Below are 20,995 nucleotides of genomic sequence, written 5' to 3'. Positions count from 1 at the left end.
GCCGTGGACCGGACACACCAATGTTGGAGAAATTGTGTTTTGTTGAGGTACAATTTTCATCACGAGAAGAAAAAAACACAGAATTTATGCTTACCTGATAAATTACTTTCTCCAACGGTGTGTCCGGTCCACGGCGTCATCCTTACTTGTGGGATATCTCTTCCCCAACAGGAAATGGCAAAGAGTCCCAGCAAAGCTGGCCATATAGTCCCTCCTAGGCTCCGCCCACCCCAGTCATTCGACCGACGGACAGGAGGAAATATATATAGGAGAAACCATATGGTACCGTGGTGACTGTAGTTAGAGAAAATAATTCATCAGACTTGATTAAAAAACCAGGGCGGGCCGTGGACCGGACACACCGTTGGAGAAAGTAATTTATCAGGTAAGCATAAATTCTGTTTTCTCCAACATTGGTGTGTCCGGTCCACGGCGTCATCCTTACTTGTGGGAACCAATACCAAAGCTTTAGGACACGGATGAAGGGAGGGAGCAAATCAGGTTACCTAAATGGAAGGCACCACAGCTTGCAAAACCTTACTCCCAAAAATAGCCTCCGAAGAAGCAAAAGTATCAAATTTGTAAAATTTGGCAAAAGTGTGCAGTGAAGACCAAGTCGCTGCCTTACATATCTGGTCAACAAAAGCCTCGTTCTTGAAGGCCCATGTGGAAGTCACAGCCCTAGTGGAGTGAGCTGTGATTCTTTCAGGAGGCTGCCGTCCGGCAGTCTCATAAGCCAATCGGATGATGCTTTTAAGCCAAAAGGAAAGAGAGGTAGAAGTCGCTTTTTGACCTCTCCTTTTACCAGAATAAACAACAAACAAGGAAGAAGTTTGTCTGAAATCTTTTGTAGCCTCTAAATAGAATTTTAGAGCACGGACTACGTCCAAATTGTGTAACAAACGTTCCTTCTTTGAAACTGGATTCGGACATGAAGGTACAACTATCTCCTGGTTAATATTTTTGTTAGAAACAACCTTAGGAAGAAAACCAGGCTTAGTACGCAAAACCACCTTATCTGCATGGAACACCAGATAGGGCGGAGAACACTGCAGAGCAGATAACTCTGAAACTCTTCTAGCAGAAGAAATTGCAACCAAAAACAAAACTTTCCAAGATAGTAACTTAATATCTATGGAATGTAAAGGTTCAAACGGAACCCCTTGAAGAACTGAAAGAACTAGATTTAGACTCCAGGGAGGAGTCAAAGGTCTGTAAACAGGCTTGATCCTAACCAGAGCCTGAACAAATGCTTGAACATCTGGCACAGCTGCCAGTCTTTTGTGTAGTAAGACAGATAAAGCAGAGATCTGTCCCTTTAGAGAACTTGCAGATAATCCTTTCTCCAAACCTTCTTGTAGAAAGGAGAGAATCTTAGGAATTGTTATCTTATTCCATGGGAATCCTTTGGATTCACACCAACAGATATATCTTTTCCATATTTTATGGTAAATCATTCTAGTTACCGGTTTTCTGGCCTGAACCAGAGTATCTATCACAGAATCTGAAAACCCACGCTTCGATAGAATCAAGCGTTCAATCTCCAAGCCGTCAGCTGGCGGGAGACCAGATTTGGATGTTCGAATGGACCCTGAACAAGAAGGTCCTGTCTCAAAGGTAGCTTCCATGGTGGAACCGATGACATATTCACCAGGTCTGCATACCAAATCCTGCGTGGCCACGCAGGAGCTATCAAGATCACCGAGGCCCTCTCCTGATTGATCCTGGCTACCAGCCTGGGAATGAGAGGAAACGGTGGAAATACATAAGCTAGGTTGAAGGTCCAAGGTGCTACTAGTGCATCTACTAGAGTCGCCTTGGGATCCCTGGATCTGGACCCGTAGCAAGGAACCTTGAAGTTCTGACAAGACGCCATCAGATCCATGTCTGGAATGCCCCATAATTGAGTTATTTGGGCAAAGATCTCCGGGTGGAGTTCCCACTCCCCCGGATGGAATGTCTGACGACTCAGAAAATCCGCCTCCCAGTTTTCCACACCTGGGATGTGGATCGCAGACAGGTGGCAGGAGTGATCCTCCGCCCATTGAATTATTATTTTGGTCACTTCTTTCATCGCCAGGGAACTCCTTGTTCCCCCCTGATGATTGATATACGCAACGGTCGTCAACCAAAAAAACTCTTAACCATCTCAGTGGAGATGTTGCCTGTGCAACGGCCAAGAGAATGACTGGGGTGGGCGGAGCCTAGGAGGGACTATATGGCCAGCTTTGCTGGGACTCTTTGCCATTTCCTGTTGGGGAAGAGATATCCCACAAGTAAGGATGACGCCGTGGACCGGACACACCAATGTTGGAGAAATATTATATATATATATATATATATATATATATATATATATATATATATATATATATATATATATATATATATATAAAGTTTTTTTGGGGAAAAAAAAAATCTGACCTGTCCTATTTGGCTATTAAATTCTGCTTCGTTTAAAGAAAGAAAATGGACTTGTTAACTCCTGTTATTCATATTGTATAGGTATATTTCTCTCAACAATTTTTATTTGAAAAAAGTTAAAAACACAAAAACTGTAGAAATTAAATATTAAAAGATCACAAAATAAAACAGGTTATTTTGATATAGACAATTGTTTGTTTGACATTTTACTATTCGGCATGTACTAAATGGAGAGAGAAAAAAAAAAAAATAACCTACCTGGTTGGAATGCAGGATTAGCTCCAGGATACATATTAGGAGAATAGGCAGGTGCAGCTGCAGCATACCCCACTGGGAAACCTGCTTGAAATGTAGAGACAGTAGTTAAAGAAATAGAAAAGGCAATGTTCCTTTAATTCTATATATAGCATTAGAGGCATTATACTATTTTATCATGCATGTTAAAGAGCAGTAACTAAATATTTTTTTCTAAAAGAAAATGAAATGATCATTTGTTTAAAGGCTGAAAATAAAAAAAAAATGCTCACATCTTTTGGTGGGCAAGGACACAGCTCCATGGACATGAGAACAAAAAAGTAGTTTTAGTAAACAGATTTTCACAAAACTATAATACATTTGAAACTACCCGGCTTGTAAAAGTTTTGGCCGATTATGAAAAACAAAATTTATGCTTACCTGATAAATTTATTTCTCTTGTGGTGTATCCAGTCCACGGGTTCATCCATTACTTGTGGGATATTCTCCTTCCCAACAGGAAGCTGCAAGAGGACACCCACAGCAGAGCTGTCTATATAGCTCCTCCCCTAACTGCCACCCCCAGTCATTAGACCGAAGACAAGCAAGAAAAAGGAGAAACTATAGGGTGCAGTGGTGACTGTAGTTTAAAAATAAAAAACACCTGCCTTAAAGTGACAGGGCGGGCCGTGGACTGGATACACCACAAGAGAAAGAAATTTATCAGGTAAGCATAAATGTTGTTTTCTCTTGTAAGGTGTATCCAGTCCACGGGTTCATCCATTACTTGTGGGATACCAATACCAAAGCTTTAGGACACGGATGAAGGGAGGGACAAGGCAGGCACTAAAACGGAAGGCACCACTGCCTGCAAGACCTTTCTCCCAAAAATAGCCTCAGAGGAAGCAAAAGTATCAAATTTGTAGAATGTAGAAAAAGTATGAAGCGAAGACCAAGTCGCCGCCTTACAAATCTGTTCAACAGAGGCCTCATGCTTAAAAGCCCATACCGCTCTAGTAGAATGAGCTGTAATTCTTTGAGGAGGCTGCTGGCCAGCAGTCTCATAAGCTAAACGGATTATGCTTCTCAGCCAAAAAGAAAGAAGTTGCCAAAACCTTTTGGCCTCTCCTCTTTCCAGAGTAGACAACAAACAATGCAGATGTTTGACGAAAATCCTTAGTAGCTTGCAAATAAAACTTTAAAGCACAAACCACGTAAAGATTGTGTAACAGACGTTCCTTTTTTGAAGAAGGATTAGGACACAGTGACGGAACAACAATTTGCTGATTGATATTCTTATTAGATACTGCAAGGCAGATAACTCTGAAACTCTTCGAGCCGAAGAGATAGCTACTAAAAACAGAACTTTCCAAGATAAAAGCTTGATATCTATGGAATGCAAGGGTTCAAACGGAACCCCTTGAAGAACTAAATTTAAACTCCATGGCGGAGCAACAGGTTTAAACAGGCCTGATTCTAACCAAAGCCTGACAAAACGCCTGAACGTCTGGAACATCAGCCAGGCGCTTGTGCAAAAGAATAGACAGAGCAGAAATCTGTCCCTTTAAGGAACTAGCCGATAATCCCTTTTCCAATCCTTCTTGGAGAAAAGATAGTATCCTAGGAATCCTGACCTTACTCCACGAGTAACCCTTGGATTCACACCAATGAAGATATTTACACCATATCTTATGATAGATTTTCCTGGTGACAGGTTTTCGAGCCTGAATCAAGGTATCAATGACCGACTCGGAGAAACCACGTTTTGATAAAATCAAGTGTTCAATCTCCAAGCAGTCAGCCGCAGAGAAATTAGATTTGGATGTTTGAATGGACCTTGGAGTAGAAGGTCCTGCCTCAGCGGCAGAGACCATAGTGGAGAGGATGACATGTCCACCAGATCCGCATACCAAGTCCTGCGTGGCCACGCAGGCACTATCAAAATCACCAAAGCTCTCTCTTGCTTGATCTTGGCAATCAGACGAGGGAGGAGAGGAAACGGTGGAAACACATAAGCCAGGTTGAAGGACCAGGGCACTGCTAGAGCATCTATCAGCGCTGCCTGGGGATCCCTTGACCTGGACCCGTAACAAGGAAGCTTGGCGTTCTGATGAGACGCCATCAGATCCAGTTCTGGTTTGCCCCAAAGTTGAATCAGCTGGGCAAATACCTCCGGATGGAGCTCCCACTCCCCCGGATGAAAAGTCTGCCGACTTAGAAAGTCTGCCTCCCAGTTCTCTACTCCTGGGATATGGATAGCTGAGAGATAGCAAGAGTGAACCTCTGCCCATAGAATTATCTTTCTCTTGGAACTGGGTGGATCACTCCCATAACCAGTAGGTCTTGAACGCAACTTAAGAATGCCTCTCTTTTTATCTGGTTTACAGATAGTTGTGAGAGATGAAATCTCCCCTTTGGAGATGAACCTTTGAATTCCAGAAGATATCCCTGGGAAACAATCTCTAGTGCCCAGGGATCCTGGACCTCTCTTGCCCAAGCCTGGGCGAAGAGAGAAAGTCTGCCCCCTACTAGATCCGGTCCCGGATCAGGGGCTACTCCTTCATGCTGTCTTAGAGGCAGCCGCAGGTTTCTTGGCCTGCTTCCCCTTGTTCCAAGACTGGTTAGGTCTCCAGACTGGTTTGGACTGGGCAAGATTTCCCTCTTGTTTTGCATTAGAGGAAACTGAAGCTGCGCCACTCTTGAAGTTTCGAAAGGAACGAAAATTAGTCTGTTTGGTCCTCTTATTGGACCTATCCTGAGGAAGGGCATGACCTTTTCCTCCAGTAATATCAGAAATGATCTCCTTCAGACCAGGCCGAATAGGGTCTGTCCCTTGAAGGGGATGTTAAGAAGCTTAGACTTTGAAGTAACGTCTGCTGACCAGGACTTAAGCCATAGCGCCCTACGCGCCAAAATGGCAAAACTTGAATTCTTAGCCGTTAGTTTGGTTAACTGAAAAACGGCGTCAGAAGTAAAGGAATTAGCTAACTTAAGAACTTTAATCCTGTCTAGAATATCGTCTAGCGGAGTCTCCACCTGCAGAGCCTCTTCAAGAGACTCGAACCAAAAAGCCGCTGCAGCAGTAACTGGGCTATGCATGCAAGAGGCTGGAGAATAAAACCTTGATGAATAAAAATTTTCTTAAGGAGACCCTCCAATTTTTTATCCATAGGATCTAGGAAAGCACAACTGTCCTCGACGGGGATAGTTGTACGCTTAGCTAGGGTAGAGACTGCTCCCTCCACCTTAGGGACCGTCTGCCACGAGTCCCGTACGGCGGCATCTATGGGAAACATCTTTTTGAAAGGAGGGGGAGAGAACGGCACACCTGGTCTATCCCATTCCTTAGTAATAATTTCCGAAAACCTCTTAGGGACTGGAAAAACATCAGTGTAAACAGGCACTGCAAAGTATTTGTCCATTTTACACAATTTCTCTGGAACCACAATGGGGTCACAATCATCCAGAGTCGCTAAAACCTCCCTAAGCAATAAGCGGAGGTGTTCAAGCTTAAATTTAAACCCTGTCATTTCAGAATCAGACTGAAGCAACGCCTTCCCTGAGTCTGAAATGTCACCCACAGATAGAAGCTCACCTGCCTCGGCTTCTGAGTATTGTGAGGGTATATCGGACACAGGCATTAAAGCGTCAGAAAGCTCTGTATTAGTTCTAGCCCCAGAGCTGTCTCGCTTTCCATGTAACCCTGGCAGTTTGGAAAATACCTCTGTGAGGGTAGCATTCATAACTGCCGCCATGTCCTGTAAGGTAAAAGAATTAGACGCGCTAGATGTACTTGGCGTCATTTGAGCGGGAGTTATAGGTTCTGACACATGGGGAGAGCTAGATGGCATAATCTCCCTTTTTTCAGTCAGAGAATCCTCTGGAGATAAATCTTTAAACGCCATAATATGGTCTTTATAGTTTATAGAAATTTCAGTACATTTGGTACACATTCTAAGAGGGGATTCCACCATGGCTTCTAAACATATTGAACAAGGAGTTTCCTCTATGTCAGACTTGTTTAACAGACTAGTAATGAGACAAGCAAGCTTGGAAAACACTTTAATAAAAGGTGAAACAGCAATTAAACAAAAACGTTACTGTGCCTTTAAGAGAAAAAAAACTAACACTTAAACTGCAAAACAGTGTAAAAATATAGTAAAGTCTTTGAAATTTTTACAGTGTGTGTAAGGGACTAAAGCAACATTGCACCCACTTGCAAATGGATGATTAACCCCTTAGCCCTCAAACCGGATTTAAAAACGTTAAAAAAAGTTACAAGACAGTTAAGCACCCTGACACAGCTCTGCTGAGGCTCCTACCTGCCCTCAAGTACGATTTTGTGCAGAAATAAACCCCTTATAATGGCCCTCAGGTGCCAGAGGACTGCTCTAGGGAAGCTGGATGTCTCAGTCTCAATTAAAACTGCGCATTTAGAGCGCTAAAATAGGCCCCTCCCACCATGTACTGGATGCCAGAGGGGCCTTAAGAAAATACTCCTAGGAATATCTGATTAGCCATGTGGAAACTAGGCCCCAAATAAAGAGTTATCTCCCTCAGAGAAAAAACGTCCTATTTTTGAATTCATGTAAACGTTTTGTCACTAAGTAATAAGAGTATTAACAGGAGTATTACCCCGTTTTGTAAGCATGATCCCAGTCTGTTAAATCACCGCATCAGGCTTACCTCAAATACACAAGGCTGTGTCAGCATTTTCTAGAACTCATTCATCTCTCTAGAAATAAATATACTGAACATACCTCAAAGCAGGTAATCTGCAGACCGTTCCCCCAACTGAAGTTGTCCCATACTCTTCAGTTATGTGTGAGAACAGCAATGGACCTTAGTTACAAACCGCTAAGATCATCAACCTCCAGGCAGAACTCTTCTTCTAATTTCTGCCTGAGAGTAAAACAGTACAACGCCGGTACCGTTTAAAAATAAACTTTTGATTGAAGGTAAAACTACACTAAGTCACCACATATCTCTTGATACTTCCTATCTTGTCGAGAGCTGCAAGAGAATGACTGGGGGTGGCAGTTAGGGGAGGAGCTATATAGACAGCTCTGCTGTGGGTGTCCTCTTGCAGCTTCCTGTTGGGAAGGAGAATATCCCACAAGTAATGGATGAACCCGTGGACTGGATAAACCTTACAAGAGAAATCAGTTTATATTTGAGCTCTGAAAAGTTAAATATCACACACACATCTATTTTATATATATTGTAAATGTAGTTACATTAACTTAAAACATTTAACGCAGCAGAATTTTTAAAAAGGTGGCAGTGCAAAGTATAAATAAGTAACTGTTAAAAGTAGATTTAAAAAAAAAAGTTGAACAGCACTCAAAATAAAGAGCTACTGAGAACTGCTGCATTAGTCACAATTCCATTCAAACCTGTTCTTTTTTTGTCTTTTTTTTTTTCAGGCCAGCCAGATTTCATCCCCGTAGTTGGCAGGGGCATTTAGGATGCGGTGTACCAGCCAATGAGTGGTGAACTTTGATAGAGGTAGGGAGTTGTAGACTGCATTTATACATATATACACTAACAGCCCCCACCCAATCAGCCTCAAAATTCTCCCTTGAATTTGGTCTTTTTTTGCCTCTCATAAATGATAACACCCTAAAATCAGTGCAATAACAGAATGCGCAAGCTGGGAATGCACACTCATGCGTACAGTTGGTGATAACAAAAACTGCAACAAATTACAGGATGATATTTTTACAAACATATGTATGCAGAAATGATCCTGTTCAAATCTGAAATGCTTTACTGTGAATATCAAACGTACTTTTATGTCTCTTTATAGCACAATTAAAAGCAAACAAGGACAAAAACAGTATACTTACCAGGATACCCAATACCTTTTGCATTTGCATATGGAACCCCAGATGATCCAGGGCTGTATACTGGATTCATGATTTTATAACTGGAAAGACAGAATATAACAATTATCATTTATTTGCAAAGTAGTGTCAAATTCAATAGCACGATGCACATGAGTAGAGGAACACAATTACTACTAATTCATGGTAAAAATTAAACCGATTAAGCAAAAATTAGTAACAGAATGTGGCTCTAATCCAGAGATACTGATATTTAGTGTGCTCTAGCAAGCTCTGGGCATGCATATTTCTCCTCTACAAAATAAATAATTTACATTTTTATCAAACTTTATAATAGAAGCTGTAATTAAGCTTAGAAAGTGGAAGCCCTATGTTAGTAAAAATTGCTTAAAAGTGACACTGAACCCAATTTTTTTTCCTTTCGTGATTCAGAGAGCATGCAATTTTAAGCAACTTAATTTGAAAAGCAAGAATTTAAGTTTAGATGCCGGCCCATTTTTGGTGAACAACCTGGGTTGTTCCTGCTGATTGCTGGATAAATTCACCCACCAATAAAAAAGTGCTGCACGGGGTCTGAACCAAAAATTGTCTGGCTCCTTAGATGCCTTTTTCAAATAAAGATAGCAAAGAACGAAGAAAAATTGATAATAGGAGTAAATTAGAAAGTTGCATGCTCTATCTGAATCATGAAAGAAAAAAAAATTAGGTTCAGTGCCCCTTTAAGTTTGTAGACGTGTCAGCTTAGAAATGGCTCTCAGGTTTTTAAAAAAAAATAAAATGCATATTTTAACGAAAAATGCCAGCCATATACATTTAACTGTAAGACAAACAGAAATTGACAAATTTAAAAAACATAAATTAAAAAAAATAAAAAGTATGTTAATGTGCCAGAGTTCAATTAGATACTTGAATGGTGGTGGTGGGGGGGATAAGTGAAATTTCAGCATGCAAACATAGAATAAAATATTGCAGCCCCCACAAAGGTCTCCTAGTTCAGCTACCCAACGGCTGGACAGAACTAGGAGGAGGCAGCACCTGAGGGGTTACCTATATACAAGTAACCAGTGGAGTGAGTAGTTCTGTTCACACCCCTCAGGGGAGGGGTTCTCACTGGTAAGGGCCAAGATATATATAATTTGTTAACCAGGACCTTGACATTTTAGCTCATTAAAGGGCCAGTAAACCTAGAAAATAATGTTATATAAAATTCTGCACATAGTGCAGAATTATATAACATTATATTAGTGCTAGCTTTATGCAACATAATATTGCGATTTTTTTTTTTTTTTTTTTTTTTTTTAAATAAAAATGTAGAGGGTTTTTCAGACCCGCCCACTGTGCTCTACTGAGCGGGTCTGTTTTTTACACTGAGCGCATCTACCTGATGAAACGGTTGATAAACCAGGAAACGCGTTGTGTATTTGGTTTTAAATAAACTTTTACTGTTGGATTTTAAACCACTTGTCATCAGAGTTTTTACTCGAACTTATCCACTTGTAATTCTTGGGCACTTGTGAGCGGACATTTCCTGAGCGGCTGACAGATAAGATCTGAAAGGTTGGCTGATTGGAGGTCCTGGGTCCAGTGTGTCGTTACACAGTTCGTGAGAATAGCTCGCTGGACAGCTATTAATGGTCCAGTCTGCACCTGTGGCACTTCTCAAGTGTTTTTTTTATCTAGTAAGTGATTCTGGTTATATGCGTGGGCATTGATCACCATTGACTTCACACTATTGTGGCGCCTTCTTCTGTTTTTTCTATTACCTATATACAAGTAACCAGTGGAGTGAGTAGTTCTGTTCACACCCCTCAGGGGAGGGGTTCTCACTGGTAAGGGCCAAGATATATATAATTTGTTAACCAGGACCTTGACATTTTAGCTCATTAAAAGGGCCAGTAAACCTAGAAAATAATGTTATATAAAATTCTGCACATAGTGCAGAATTATATAACATTATATTAATGCTAGCTTTATGCAACATAATATTGCGATTACATTTTTATTAAAAAAAGAGGGTTTTTCAGACCCGCCCACTGTGCTCTACTGAGCGGGTCTGTTTTTTACACTGAGCGCATCTGGGCAGCTGTCTAGTCACAGCCCGGCCCGATCGCGCCATTACACTCAATGTAACTCGCTCCCGCTGTCAGAGCAGGAGAGGGCTACATTGAGTGTAATGGCGCGGTCGAGCTAGACAGCTGCCCAGATGCGCTCAGTGTAAAAAACAGACCTGCACAGAGGGCGGGTCTGAAAAACCCTCTTTTTTAATAAAAACAGAATTTATGCTTACCTGATAAATTACTTTCTCCAACGGTGTGTCCGGTCCACGGCGTCATCCATAACTTGTGGGAATATTCTCTTCCCCAACAGGAAATGGCAAAGAGCACAGCAAAAGCTGTCCATATAGTCCCTCCTAGGCTTCGCCCACCCCAGTCATTCGACCGACTGACAGGAGAAAAAAAAACAGGAGAAACTATAGGGTGCCGTGGTGACTGTAGTTAGAGAAAAAAATTCATCAAACCTGATTAAAAAAAAACCAGGGCGGGCTGTGGACCGGACACACCGTTGGAGAAAGTAATTTATCAGGTAAGCATAAATTCTGTTTTCTCCAACATTGGTGTGTCCGGTCCACGGCGTCATCCATAACTTGTGGGAACCAATACCAAAGCTTTAGGACACGGATGAAGGGAGGGAGCCAATCAGGTTGCCTAAACGGAAGGCACCACGGCTTGCAAAACCTTTCTCCCAAAAATAGCCTCCGAAGAAGCAAAAGTATCAAATTTGTAGAATTTGGCAAAAGTGTGCAGGGAAGACCAAGTCGCTGCCTTACATATCTGATCAACAGAAGCCTCGTTCTTGAAGGCCCATGTGGAAGCCACAGCCCTAGTAGAGTGAGCTGTGATGCATTCAGGAGGCTGCTGTCCGGCAGTCTCGTAAGCCAATCGGATGATTCTTTTTAGCCAAAAGGAAAGAGAGGTAGCAGTAGCTTTTTGACCTCTCCTCTTGCCAGAATAAACGACAAACAGAGAAGACGTTTGTCTGAAATCCTTTGTTGCTTCTAAATAGAACTTTAAGGAGGCGGAGCGAACGGCCGACCAAGATGGCCGCTACCTAAGAAAGCTCTTGAAGCAAGCCGGGTGCAAAGAGCAATAATCATATCCTGACTAAATCGCCAAGAACTATTGTACACATGAATGTGCTCATGAATATCTACGGAGCACGAATATACCCTTCTTTGTGTCTGGCAACCTTCCCACTGCCTGAACGACGAGCAAACAACTAACGGTGTGCCGGGCCTACTGAGAAGCATCGCAGCACCTAAACTAACAGCGCTGCCTAAGCTACGCAGAGGACTTTGTCTGCCGCAGTGAGAACTGACCCCGCAAAAAAACTCAATCCGCCAGTGTGCAGGCTAATCCCGCATACCCGGACATCTACTGATTTACACAACGGAGCCCCGCATCGGTGAGTGTGACCCCTCCTATACACACTATAGACAGCCACGTGGGCGATAAAAACCCCATTAAGCACGAGGGAATCCAGATTTTTAGCGAAAACAGCGCTCTTTGGGAAAAGATAAAAACCCAACTGCATCACTTACACACCGGAGAGCCGGGGCTCCGCTCCGATGCGCTTCAAACTCAGACCGATGGTCATACATTGCGAATATAAGGATAACTAAATTTCATCTAAAGCGCAACAAACCACTAAAACAATATATGACACACTGCTTCAGACATACGAACATAAGCACTGGGAGCCCACTGTGCATAATATTAACAAAAGGAAAAAAAAACGAGCATGTGGTGTATCTGTTTATTTACATCAGAAGTTCTAATTATGTGACTAATTCTACACACCTCATTAAAAGGCCTCACTTCTAAACGGAAGGGACATATAACTCCCATTTGGTATCTGCCTCCTGAGGAGACACATTACTACTTCACTCTCTACCCATTTCCCGCTGCTTGTAATAACAGCGGGTCATATCCTCTTCCCCTTTTCCGACATCGCTCAGTGTGAGCAACTTCCCTGGAGAGTGGGGTACTTTAGAGCAAACCAAGTTCACCCACGGATCCAACCAATATGTCACAAAGAAAAGGGCCCAAACATGATAAACACCAAAAAACGTCTCAAAAATCTCAGGATGGGGTGAATGATTTTTTCAGACAAGCGGGAAAACTTAAACATAAAGAAGATCCCTCCCCTGTATTGCTGCATAACGTAGAAGACTTGGAAGAGGACTCAGATGCATCCAGCAGTCACTCTTCTGCAATCCCTGCTGCCAGAAAAGACTCTTCCATCACTTTTAAAGCTATGGAGGACCTGATCGACCAAGTCAAATCATGTATAAAATCTGAATGCGCAGACCTCAAGAAAGAAATATGTGACCTGGGCCGCAGAGTAGACTCTCTAGAGGAGCATGAGTACGTTCTATCTCAGAAAATGGCAGACCTATCTTCCAAAGTTAAAAAACAACAGCAACATTCGATAGATCTGGAAGATAAAATAGATGACCTCGAAAACCGCACCAGACGTAACAACTTGCGGTTTAGGGGCATCCCAGAATCCGTACAATCTAACGAAATTTCAGCTTTTCTACAAGGTCTTTTTGCCCAGATGGCAAACTCCTCTGAAGGAGACCAACCAAACTTCATTCTAGACAGAGCGCATAGGGCGCTCCGACCAAAACCGGCGGCTGATGCCCCGCCTAGAGACATTATTGTCCGTTTTCAACAATATCAACAACGAGAGGAGATTTATAAATTGGCTCGAAACCAACAAGCCGTGATCTTTCAAAATATTCGCATACAGATATTCCAAGACCTATCAGTAAGGACCCTACAACAAAGAAGAGACTTTTCAAATCTGACCTCCCATTTGAGGCAACTCCAAATTCCCTATAGATGGGGATTCCCTACCTCAATAATAGCCACAAAGAATGGGAATAGATATGACTGTAAATCAACGGCTGACATAGAAAGGTTTTGCTCAGCAATGGGCATCTCAACCCCACCTACAGGAAACGAACAACATACAAAGAAGCCCCCTCCAGAGCAATTAACACCAAAGTCCCAGAGACGACCACTACCAGACACGCAAACTAGTCAACCCAAAAGGAGACAGATAACCCCAGCAGAAGAGGACTTACAACAACCTGGGTGAATTTTGCCCACCTCTTTAGCTGTATACTTACCAATGCCCATGATTGGTAAAACTCACTTGAAAGGGAGGTTTTGCTCCATGCTGGAAACTCCCTACTTAACTGTGAGACATTTCTGAAGACTCAGGACATAGCGGCAAGTTATTGTTTATTGTACTAGACTAGTATACTGATTGCTGCAATGATTACTGCCAATGTTGTAACCCTTTTTTTTTTTTTTGGTTAGCCTAGCTTAGAATCAGTTTAAACACCCCCATGGGATGCTAGGTTCCCCTTAACTTTATTATTAAGCTAGAATTTGAATTGCATAATTATATTTACTGGTTACCAAGTTCAATTTTTGTTCTGAGACAAGAGAGACCTTAATCTTCATGCATGTATTAGTCACAGTGAATTGAGATAATAGGCCTCCAAACACAATGTCCTAACACCTCCAATTAGACTCAGTATTAGATATAATGTAATGCCATGTTCATAGTTTCCGTTATGTTACCATCTTTTTTTTTTTAGTTCATAACTAAAGATGAAAAATGTTCATTCAACTATTTATTGTTATATTAACCTACCTAACATGTTCTTTACTACATTAAGGTTTTAGCTGTTAGATCCACATTCGATAAGGTATGTTACTTCTTGCAATTTATGTTTCATTGTTCTTGCAACCAAAGCTGTAAAACAAAACACATTCCTTGACAGGCACCCGGCTTGTTACAATGCCCCAACTGTACCTATCCCTGCCAATTACTAATTATATCCATTATAATCTGTTTTTCTTTGCAAACGTTCTTTAATCCTTGAACGTTCCTTCCTAAGTGTCTGCCGGCACCAGTGTAATTTGGCCCGTCAGACACTTTCCACTTTCTACTTCTTTCTCCTTACTCCTTCTATCCTTACCCTTCTTGCCTCACCTAATCCCTCTATCCACGCCTCCCACTCCCCCCAAGAACGCTGTATTAAATAGCATTGCCCGAACATCTCTGACACAAAAACAATAACTCTGCAGAGCCCCCTATCCAGACGTTAACTTTAATCATGAACACACTGACTATTGCTAGCCAAAATGTGAAAGGGTTCCTATCTGCAGAAAAAAGATCTATAGCATTCTATGACTTCCATAAGAAGAATATAGACATTATTATGACTCAAGAAACCCACTTTAAAAAAACGTAATGAACCTAGACTTGCTACACGATACTACGACAGACATTTCCTCAGCTCAGGCCCTAGCAGGAAAAATGGGGTCGGCATCTCTATCAGGAAAGGGGTTCCATTTGAACTCTTACAGAAATACTCTGATTCAGATGGCAGACTATTGATCCTGATCGGCCTTTGCTACGGCCGACCCATGACAGTGGCCAACATATATGCTCCAAATAGACCCAAACCTTCCTTTTTCAGATTTGTCATCAATAAGATTCTCGACGTTTCCAAGGGCCCAGTTTTACTAGGTGGCGACTTCAATTTTACAATGACACCAACTCTAGATAACTCACAAGGTACCTCATATTTCAGCAATAAAATGAGGAAAACAATCTACACCACACTACACTCTATTTCACTTTGACACATGGAGGATAGTCCACCCCACACAAAAGGGACTTCACGTTTTTTTCACATCCTAAACACACGTATTCACGCCTAGACTATTTAATGTGTGACCAGTCACTCCTTACAGACCTAACACACTCAAACACTCACATACACCCTGGTCAGACCATAGTATGGTTTTATCTACATTTAGGTGGCCCTCCAAACCCGCAAAATCTTTTCACTGGAGACTTCATGACTCTGTTCTCGCGAACCCAGAAACAATAGAGGACTTAACTAGGGCGACTAAAGAATACTTTCAGATAAATAAACCAGAGGACACATCCACTGTCAATAACTGGGAAGCATATAAATGCTACATTAGAGGATACTTAATCAAACACACCGCCAACATGCGGAAATTAAACTCCGCCCAATTCACTCTCCTGACAGAAAACCTAACCAAAGCAGATGCCGCCCATAAGGCTGATCCCTCCTCCGTTCACAAACTCTCAGATCTATCCTCAGCAAGGGAAGACCTTAACAAATACCTGACTGCAAAAGCACACTTGAGGGCACTCACCTCTAAAGCCAGCTATTCTGAAAATAACAAAGCAGGTCGTCTTTTAGCAAGGTCACTCAAAAAACAGAGGGCCCATGCCTTTATTAGATCTATCAAACACACATCAGGAATTTCAGTAAGCAAAAACGAGGAGATAGCCAATGCCTTTGTCTCCTATTACTCCAAACTATACAACCTTGACCCCCACATATCTCAAAAAAGACTAGACGACATAGAAACATATCTTAACACCCTAGAAACCCCAAAACTCTCAGAAATAGAAATACAAATCCTCGACTCCCCTATAACACCCCAAGAAGTCAGCCTCACTATTAAAGCCCTCCCAGCCGGCAAGTCCACTGGCCCAGATGGCCTAACTGCTAAATTTTTTCAATTGCTCCAAAGTCAACTTAGCCTACCATTGCATACCCTTTATACGTCCATAGACAAAGGCGAAACCTTTTCCCAATCCCTCCTTGAAGCTCTTATAACAGTTATACCGAAACCCGACAAGCCACCTGACCAGCCAAATAGCTATCGCCCCATCTCTCTCTTAAATATCGACATGAAGATTTATGCGAAAATTCTTGCCAATCGCATGAACGATATCTTACCGAACCTAATACACCCGGACCAGGTTGGGTTTGTCAGGGGGAGGGAAGCTAAAGATAACACGATTAGAGTTCTGCACACTTTACAATCCTCATATGAGGATAAGACGCCCCTTATTCTCCTGTCAACAGATGCGGAGAAGGCCTTTGACAGGGTCAACTGGCACTTTATGTGGGAGACCCTGTCGAGGTTTGGCTTCTCTCCGATCTTTAAAACTCGGATACAGGCCTTATACTCCAATCCCCAAGCAAGGGTGCGGATCAATGGCACCACTTCACAAACCTTCCCCATAACAAATGGAACACGACAGGGCTGCCCGCTATCCCCATTACTGTTCGCCATTGTGATGGAAATATTGGCTATAAAAATTAGAGACAATCCTGAAATGAATGGAATACAATACTCATATATTAACCAAAAATGCTTGTTATTTGCGGATGACGTGATCTTTACACTCCAATCCCCAACTATATCACTCCCTGCCTTGGTTCGTACCCTTAAAACATATGGTCAAGTATCTGATTTCTCCATTAATATGGAGAAGTCGGGCATACTGTCGCTGAACGCAAACCCCCGAGACCTAGACTTCATAAAAAATCAGACTAAATTTATCCTAAGAGACAAACTTAAATACTTAGGTATTATTCTTCCTAGCACTCAACAAGAGCTTTTTCAGTGTAATTATCTTAGTCTCCAACACACAATACAAACTCTCCTCGAAAGTTGGCATAGACAGGGTCACCTATCCTGGTTGGGGAGGGTTAATACTATCAAGATGATGATCATTCCAAAATACCTCTATCTCTTCCAGACACTCCCACTAGCTCTCCCTACCTCATACCTCCAGACACAACAGAGAATGCTTTCCTCCTTCATATGGTCCTACAAAAAAAATCTAGAGTCCCACAAAACACTTTGTGCCTAACTAAAGAAGATGGTGGACTCAACATCCCGAGTCTTCCGAACTACTATAAAGCTGCCCACCTGGCTAGGGTACTCTCCTGGTCCAGACCTGACAACCTATCTGTATGGAAACAAGTTGAATGCTCCCTACTGAAAATCACATCCATGAGAGACATTGCATGGCTCCCTAAAACCCTCAGGCCTCCACTAACACAAAAAATTTACTATATTAAGTCTACTCTTGATATATGGGACAATATACTCAAACACCATAAAGACATTTCCACCTCTGTCTCTCCTCTATCCCCTTTACTAGGCAACCAGCTGTTCTTTCAACAACCTCCTTTTACTCACACAAATGCCTTACCACACTTGCAGAATCTGCCCATTCACCTCCTGCTGAGCTCAGGAAAACTGAAGGATAGAGCGGAACTAATTACTGAATTAGGCCAACCCTTCCACCTCTGGTATGTTTACTTCCAGACCCGACATGCACTTTATAACAGCGAACATAAGTCAAATATTCTTAGACCAATGACAATATTCGAGCGGCTTTGTACAAGCCCTGACATCCAGAAAAGATTCCTTTCCATATCTTACAAATTGCTTAGAGGATCCTTTCCTACCCAAAAACCGTCATACATCCAGAGATGGAACACTGAAATTCCAGGGGTTGTTCTAGACGAGGAGTGGAGGGCTGGTTTTAAAGCCACCCACTCGTCTTCTACCTCCTTACTTATAGCAGAAACGAACTACAAAATAATGTCCCGCTGGTACTTGACACCATGCGTGCTGGACATGGGCACCATGATCCATATCTGGTGGGACTGCCCGCTCCTATCCGAATTCTGGAAAAACCTGGAAAATAGTATCAACGTAATTTTAAGCTCAGATCTTTCTCTTAGTCCGAAAATTGTCCCTCTCAATATCCTCCCACAACTCCACTGTCGGTATCGCATAAAACTACTTCAGATAATGCTATCTAGTGCCAAAAGATTGATACCTAGACTATGGAAATCACAAACAACACCTACACACACGATGTGGCTAACTGAAATGAACCACGTCCTAACGTTAGAAAAGCAATGTTATTGCCTATCAGGTAAACAAGATTTCTACTTAGATATGTACTTTATCTGGGAACAGGGAATTTCTAACTTAGCAAAATCTCCCGTAGGGATATAATTACCTTAACCCCTATCCCTGGTTAAACAGATATAAGTGGAAGGTGCCATACCACACACTCCATAGCATGAAGATAACCACCTCAAAACTCCCCTACCATCCCTTTACCCCTCCCCCTCTCTCCCTTCTTTCTCTGTTCCTATCTCTCTTTCTTATGCTCTAGCTATGAAATACTCATAGCACTTCCTCAATTCTCTTAATGGGTACTTTCGATAAAACATAAAACTCCTTGGGTAGAATGATACCTTTCATAATGTAAAAAATCCATCTGTCAGATATTCACCAATTGTTTAATCATATGTTATTGTATGGATGTCATTATATGAAAATATGTATACTCAATAAAAATCTTTTGAACATTAAATAGAACTTTAAAGCACGAACTACATCTAGATTATGTAACAAACGTTCCTTCTTTGAAACTGGATTCGGACACAAAGAAGGCACAACTATTTCCTGGTTAATATTCTTGTTGGAAACAACCTTTGGAAGGAAACCAGGTTTAGTACGCAAAACAACCTTATCTGAATGGAACACCAGATAGGGCGGATTACACTGCAAAGCAGATAACTCAGAAACTCTTCTAGCAGAAGAAATAGCAACCAAAAACAGAACTTTCCAAGATAACATCTTGATATCTATGGAATGTAGGAGGTTCAAACGGAACCCCTTGAAGAACTGAAAGAACTAAATTCAGACTCCAGGGAGGAGTCAAAGGTCTGTAAACAGGCTTGATCCTGACCAAAGCCTGAACAAAAGCTTGAACATCAGGCACAACTGCCAGTCGTTTGTGTAATAAGACAGATAAAGCAGAAATCTGTCCCTTTAGAGAACTCGCTGATAATCCCTTATCCAAACCTTCTTGGAGAAAGGAAAGGATCCTAGGAATTTTGATCTTACTCCATGAGAATCCCTTGGATTCACACCAACAGATATATCTTTTCCATATTTTATGGTAAATCTTCCTAGTTACAGGTTTTCTGGCTTGTATCAGAGTATCTATTACAGAATCCGAAAACCCACGCTTAGATAAAATCAAGCGTTCAATTTCCAAGCCGTTAGTTGAAGGGAAACTAGATTTGGATGTTCGAATGGACCTTGTACTAGAAGATCCTGTCTCAAAGGTAGCTTCCATGGTGGAGCTGATGACATATTCACCAGGTCTGCATACCAAGTCCTGCGTGGCCACTAATGCATCCACTAGAGTCGCCTTGGGATCCCTGGATCTGGACCCGTAGCAAGGAACCTTGAAGTTCTGACGAGACGCCATCAGATCCATGTCTGGAATGCCCCATAATTGAGTCAACTGGGTAAAGATCTCCGGGTGGAGTTCCCACTCCCCCGGATGGAATGTCTGACGACTCAGGTAATCCGCCTCCCAGTTTTCCACTCCTGGGATGTGGATCGCAGATAGGTGGCAGGAGTGATCCTCCGCCCATTTTATGATTTTGGTCACTTCTCTCATCGCCAGGGAACTCCTTGTTCCCCCCTGATGATTGATGTAAGCAACAGTCGTCATGTTGTCTGATTGGAATCTTATGAATCTGACCTTTGCTAGTTGAGGCCAAGCCCTGAGAGCATTGAATATCGCTCTCTGTTCCAGAATGTTTATCGGGAGAAGAGACTCTTCCCGAGACCATAGTCCCTGAGCTTTCAGGGAGTCACAGACCGCGCCCCAGCCCACTAGACTGGCGTCGGTCGTGACGATGACCCACTCTGGTCTGCGGAAATTCATTCCCTGGGACAGGTGGTCCTGGGTTAGCCACCAACGGAGTGAGTCTCTGGTCTTCTGATCTACTTGAATCACTGGAGACAAGTCTGTATAGTCCCCATTCCACTGTTTCAGCATGCACAGTTGTAATGGTCTTAGATGAATTTGCGCTAAAGGAACTATGTCCATTGCTGCAACCATCAACCCTACTACTTCCATGCACTGAGCTATGGAAGGACGTGGAACAGAATGAAGAACTTGACAAGCGTTTAGAAGTTTTGACTTTCTGACATCTGTCAGGAAAATCTTCATTTCTAAAGAATCTATTATTGTCCCCAAGAAAGGAACTCTTGTCGACGGAGACAGGGAACTTTTTTCTATGTTCACTTTCCATCCGTGAGATCTGAGAAAGGCCAGAACGATGTCTGTGTGAGCCTTTTCCTTTGAAAGAGACGACGCTTGTATCAGGATGTCGTCCAAGTAAGGTGCCACTGCAATGCCCCTTGGTCTTAGAACCGCTAGAAGGGACCCGAGTACCTTTGTGAAAATCCTTGGAGCAGTGGCTAGCCCAAATGGGAGAGCCACAAACTGGTAATGTTTGTCCAGAAAGGCGAACCTTAGGAACTGATGATGATCTTTGTGGATGGGAATATGTAGATACGCATCCTTTAGATCCACGGTAGTCATAAATTGACCCTCCTGGATTGTAGGTAAAATCGTTCGAATGGTTTCCATTTTGAACGATGGCACTCAGAAATTTGTTTAGGATCTTTAAATCCAGAATTGGTCTGAAAGTTCCCTCTTTTTTGGGAACTACAAACAGATTTGAG

The 20,995-nt window shown here is 42.2% G+C and overlaps 1 protein-coding gene across 1 annotated transcript in view; it reads right to left on the bottom strand.

Moving 5' to 3' along the window:
• Positions 1-20,995, bottom strand: part of LOC128657254 (myelin-associated neurite-outgrowth inhibitor) — a 114,055-nt gene that overhangs the window by 67,440 nt on the left and 25,620 nt on the right. The window contains exons 2-3 of the mRNA XM_053711527.1: positions 8,508-8,587; positions 2,683-2,763 (exon numbers count right to left, since the gene is read on the bottom strand). Of these exons, the coding sequence (XP_053567502.1) occupies positions 2,683-2,763; positions 8,508-8,577 (151 nt within the window). The 5' untranslated portion in view covers positions 8,578-8,587. The remainder of the gene's footprint in view (positions 1-2,682; positions 2,764-8,507; positions 8,588-20,995) is intronic.

Source organism: Bombina bombina, chromosome 4, assembly GCF_027579735.1.
Source record: "Bombina bombina isolate aBomBom1 chromosome 4, aBomBom1.pri, whole genome shotgun sequence".
NCBI classification, from domain to species: domain Eukaryota; kingdom Metazoa; phylum Chordata; class Amphibia; order Anura; family Bombinatoridae; genus Bombina; species Bombina bombina.
This window is presented reverse-complemented; position numbering and strand designations above follow the sequence as displayed.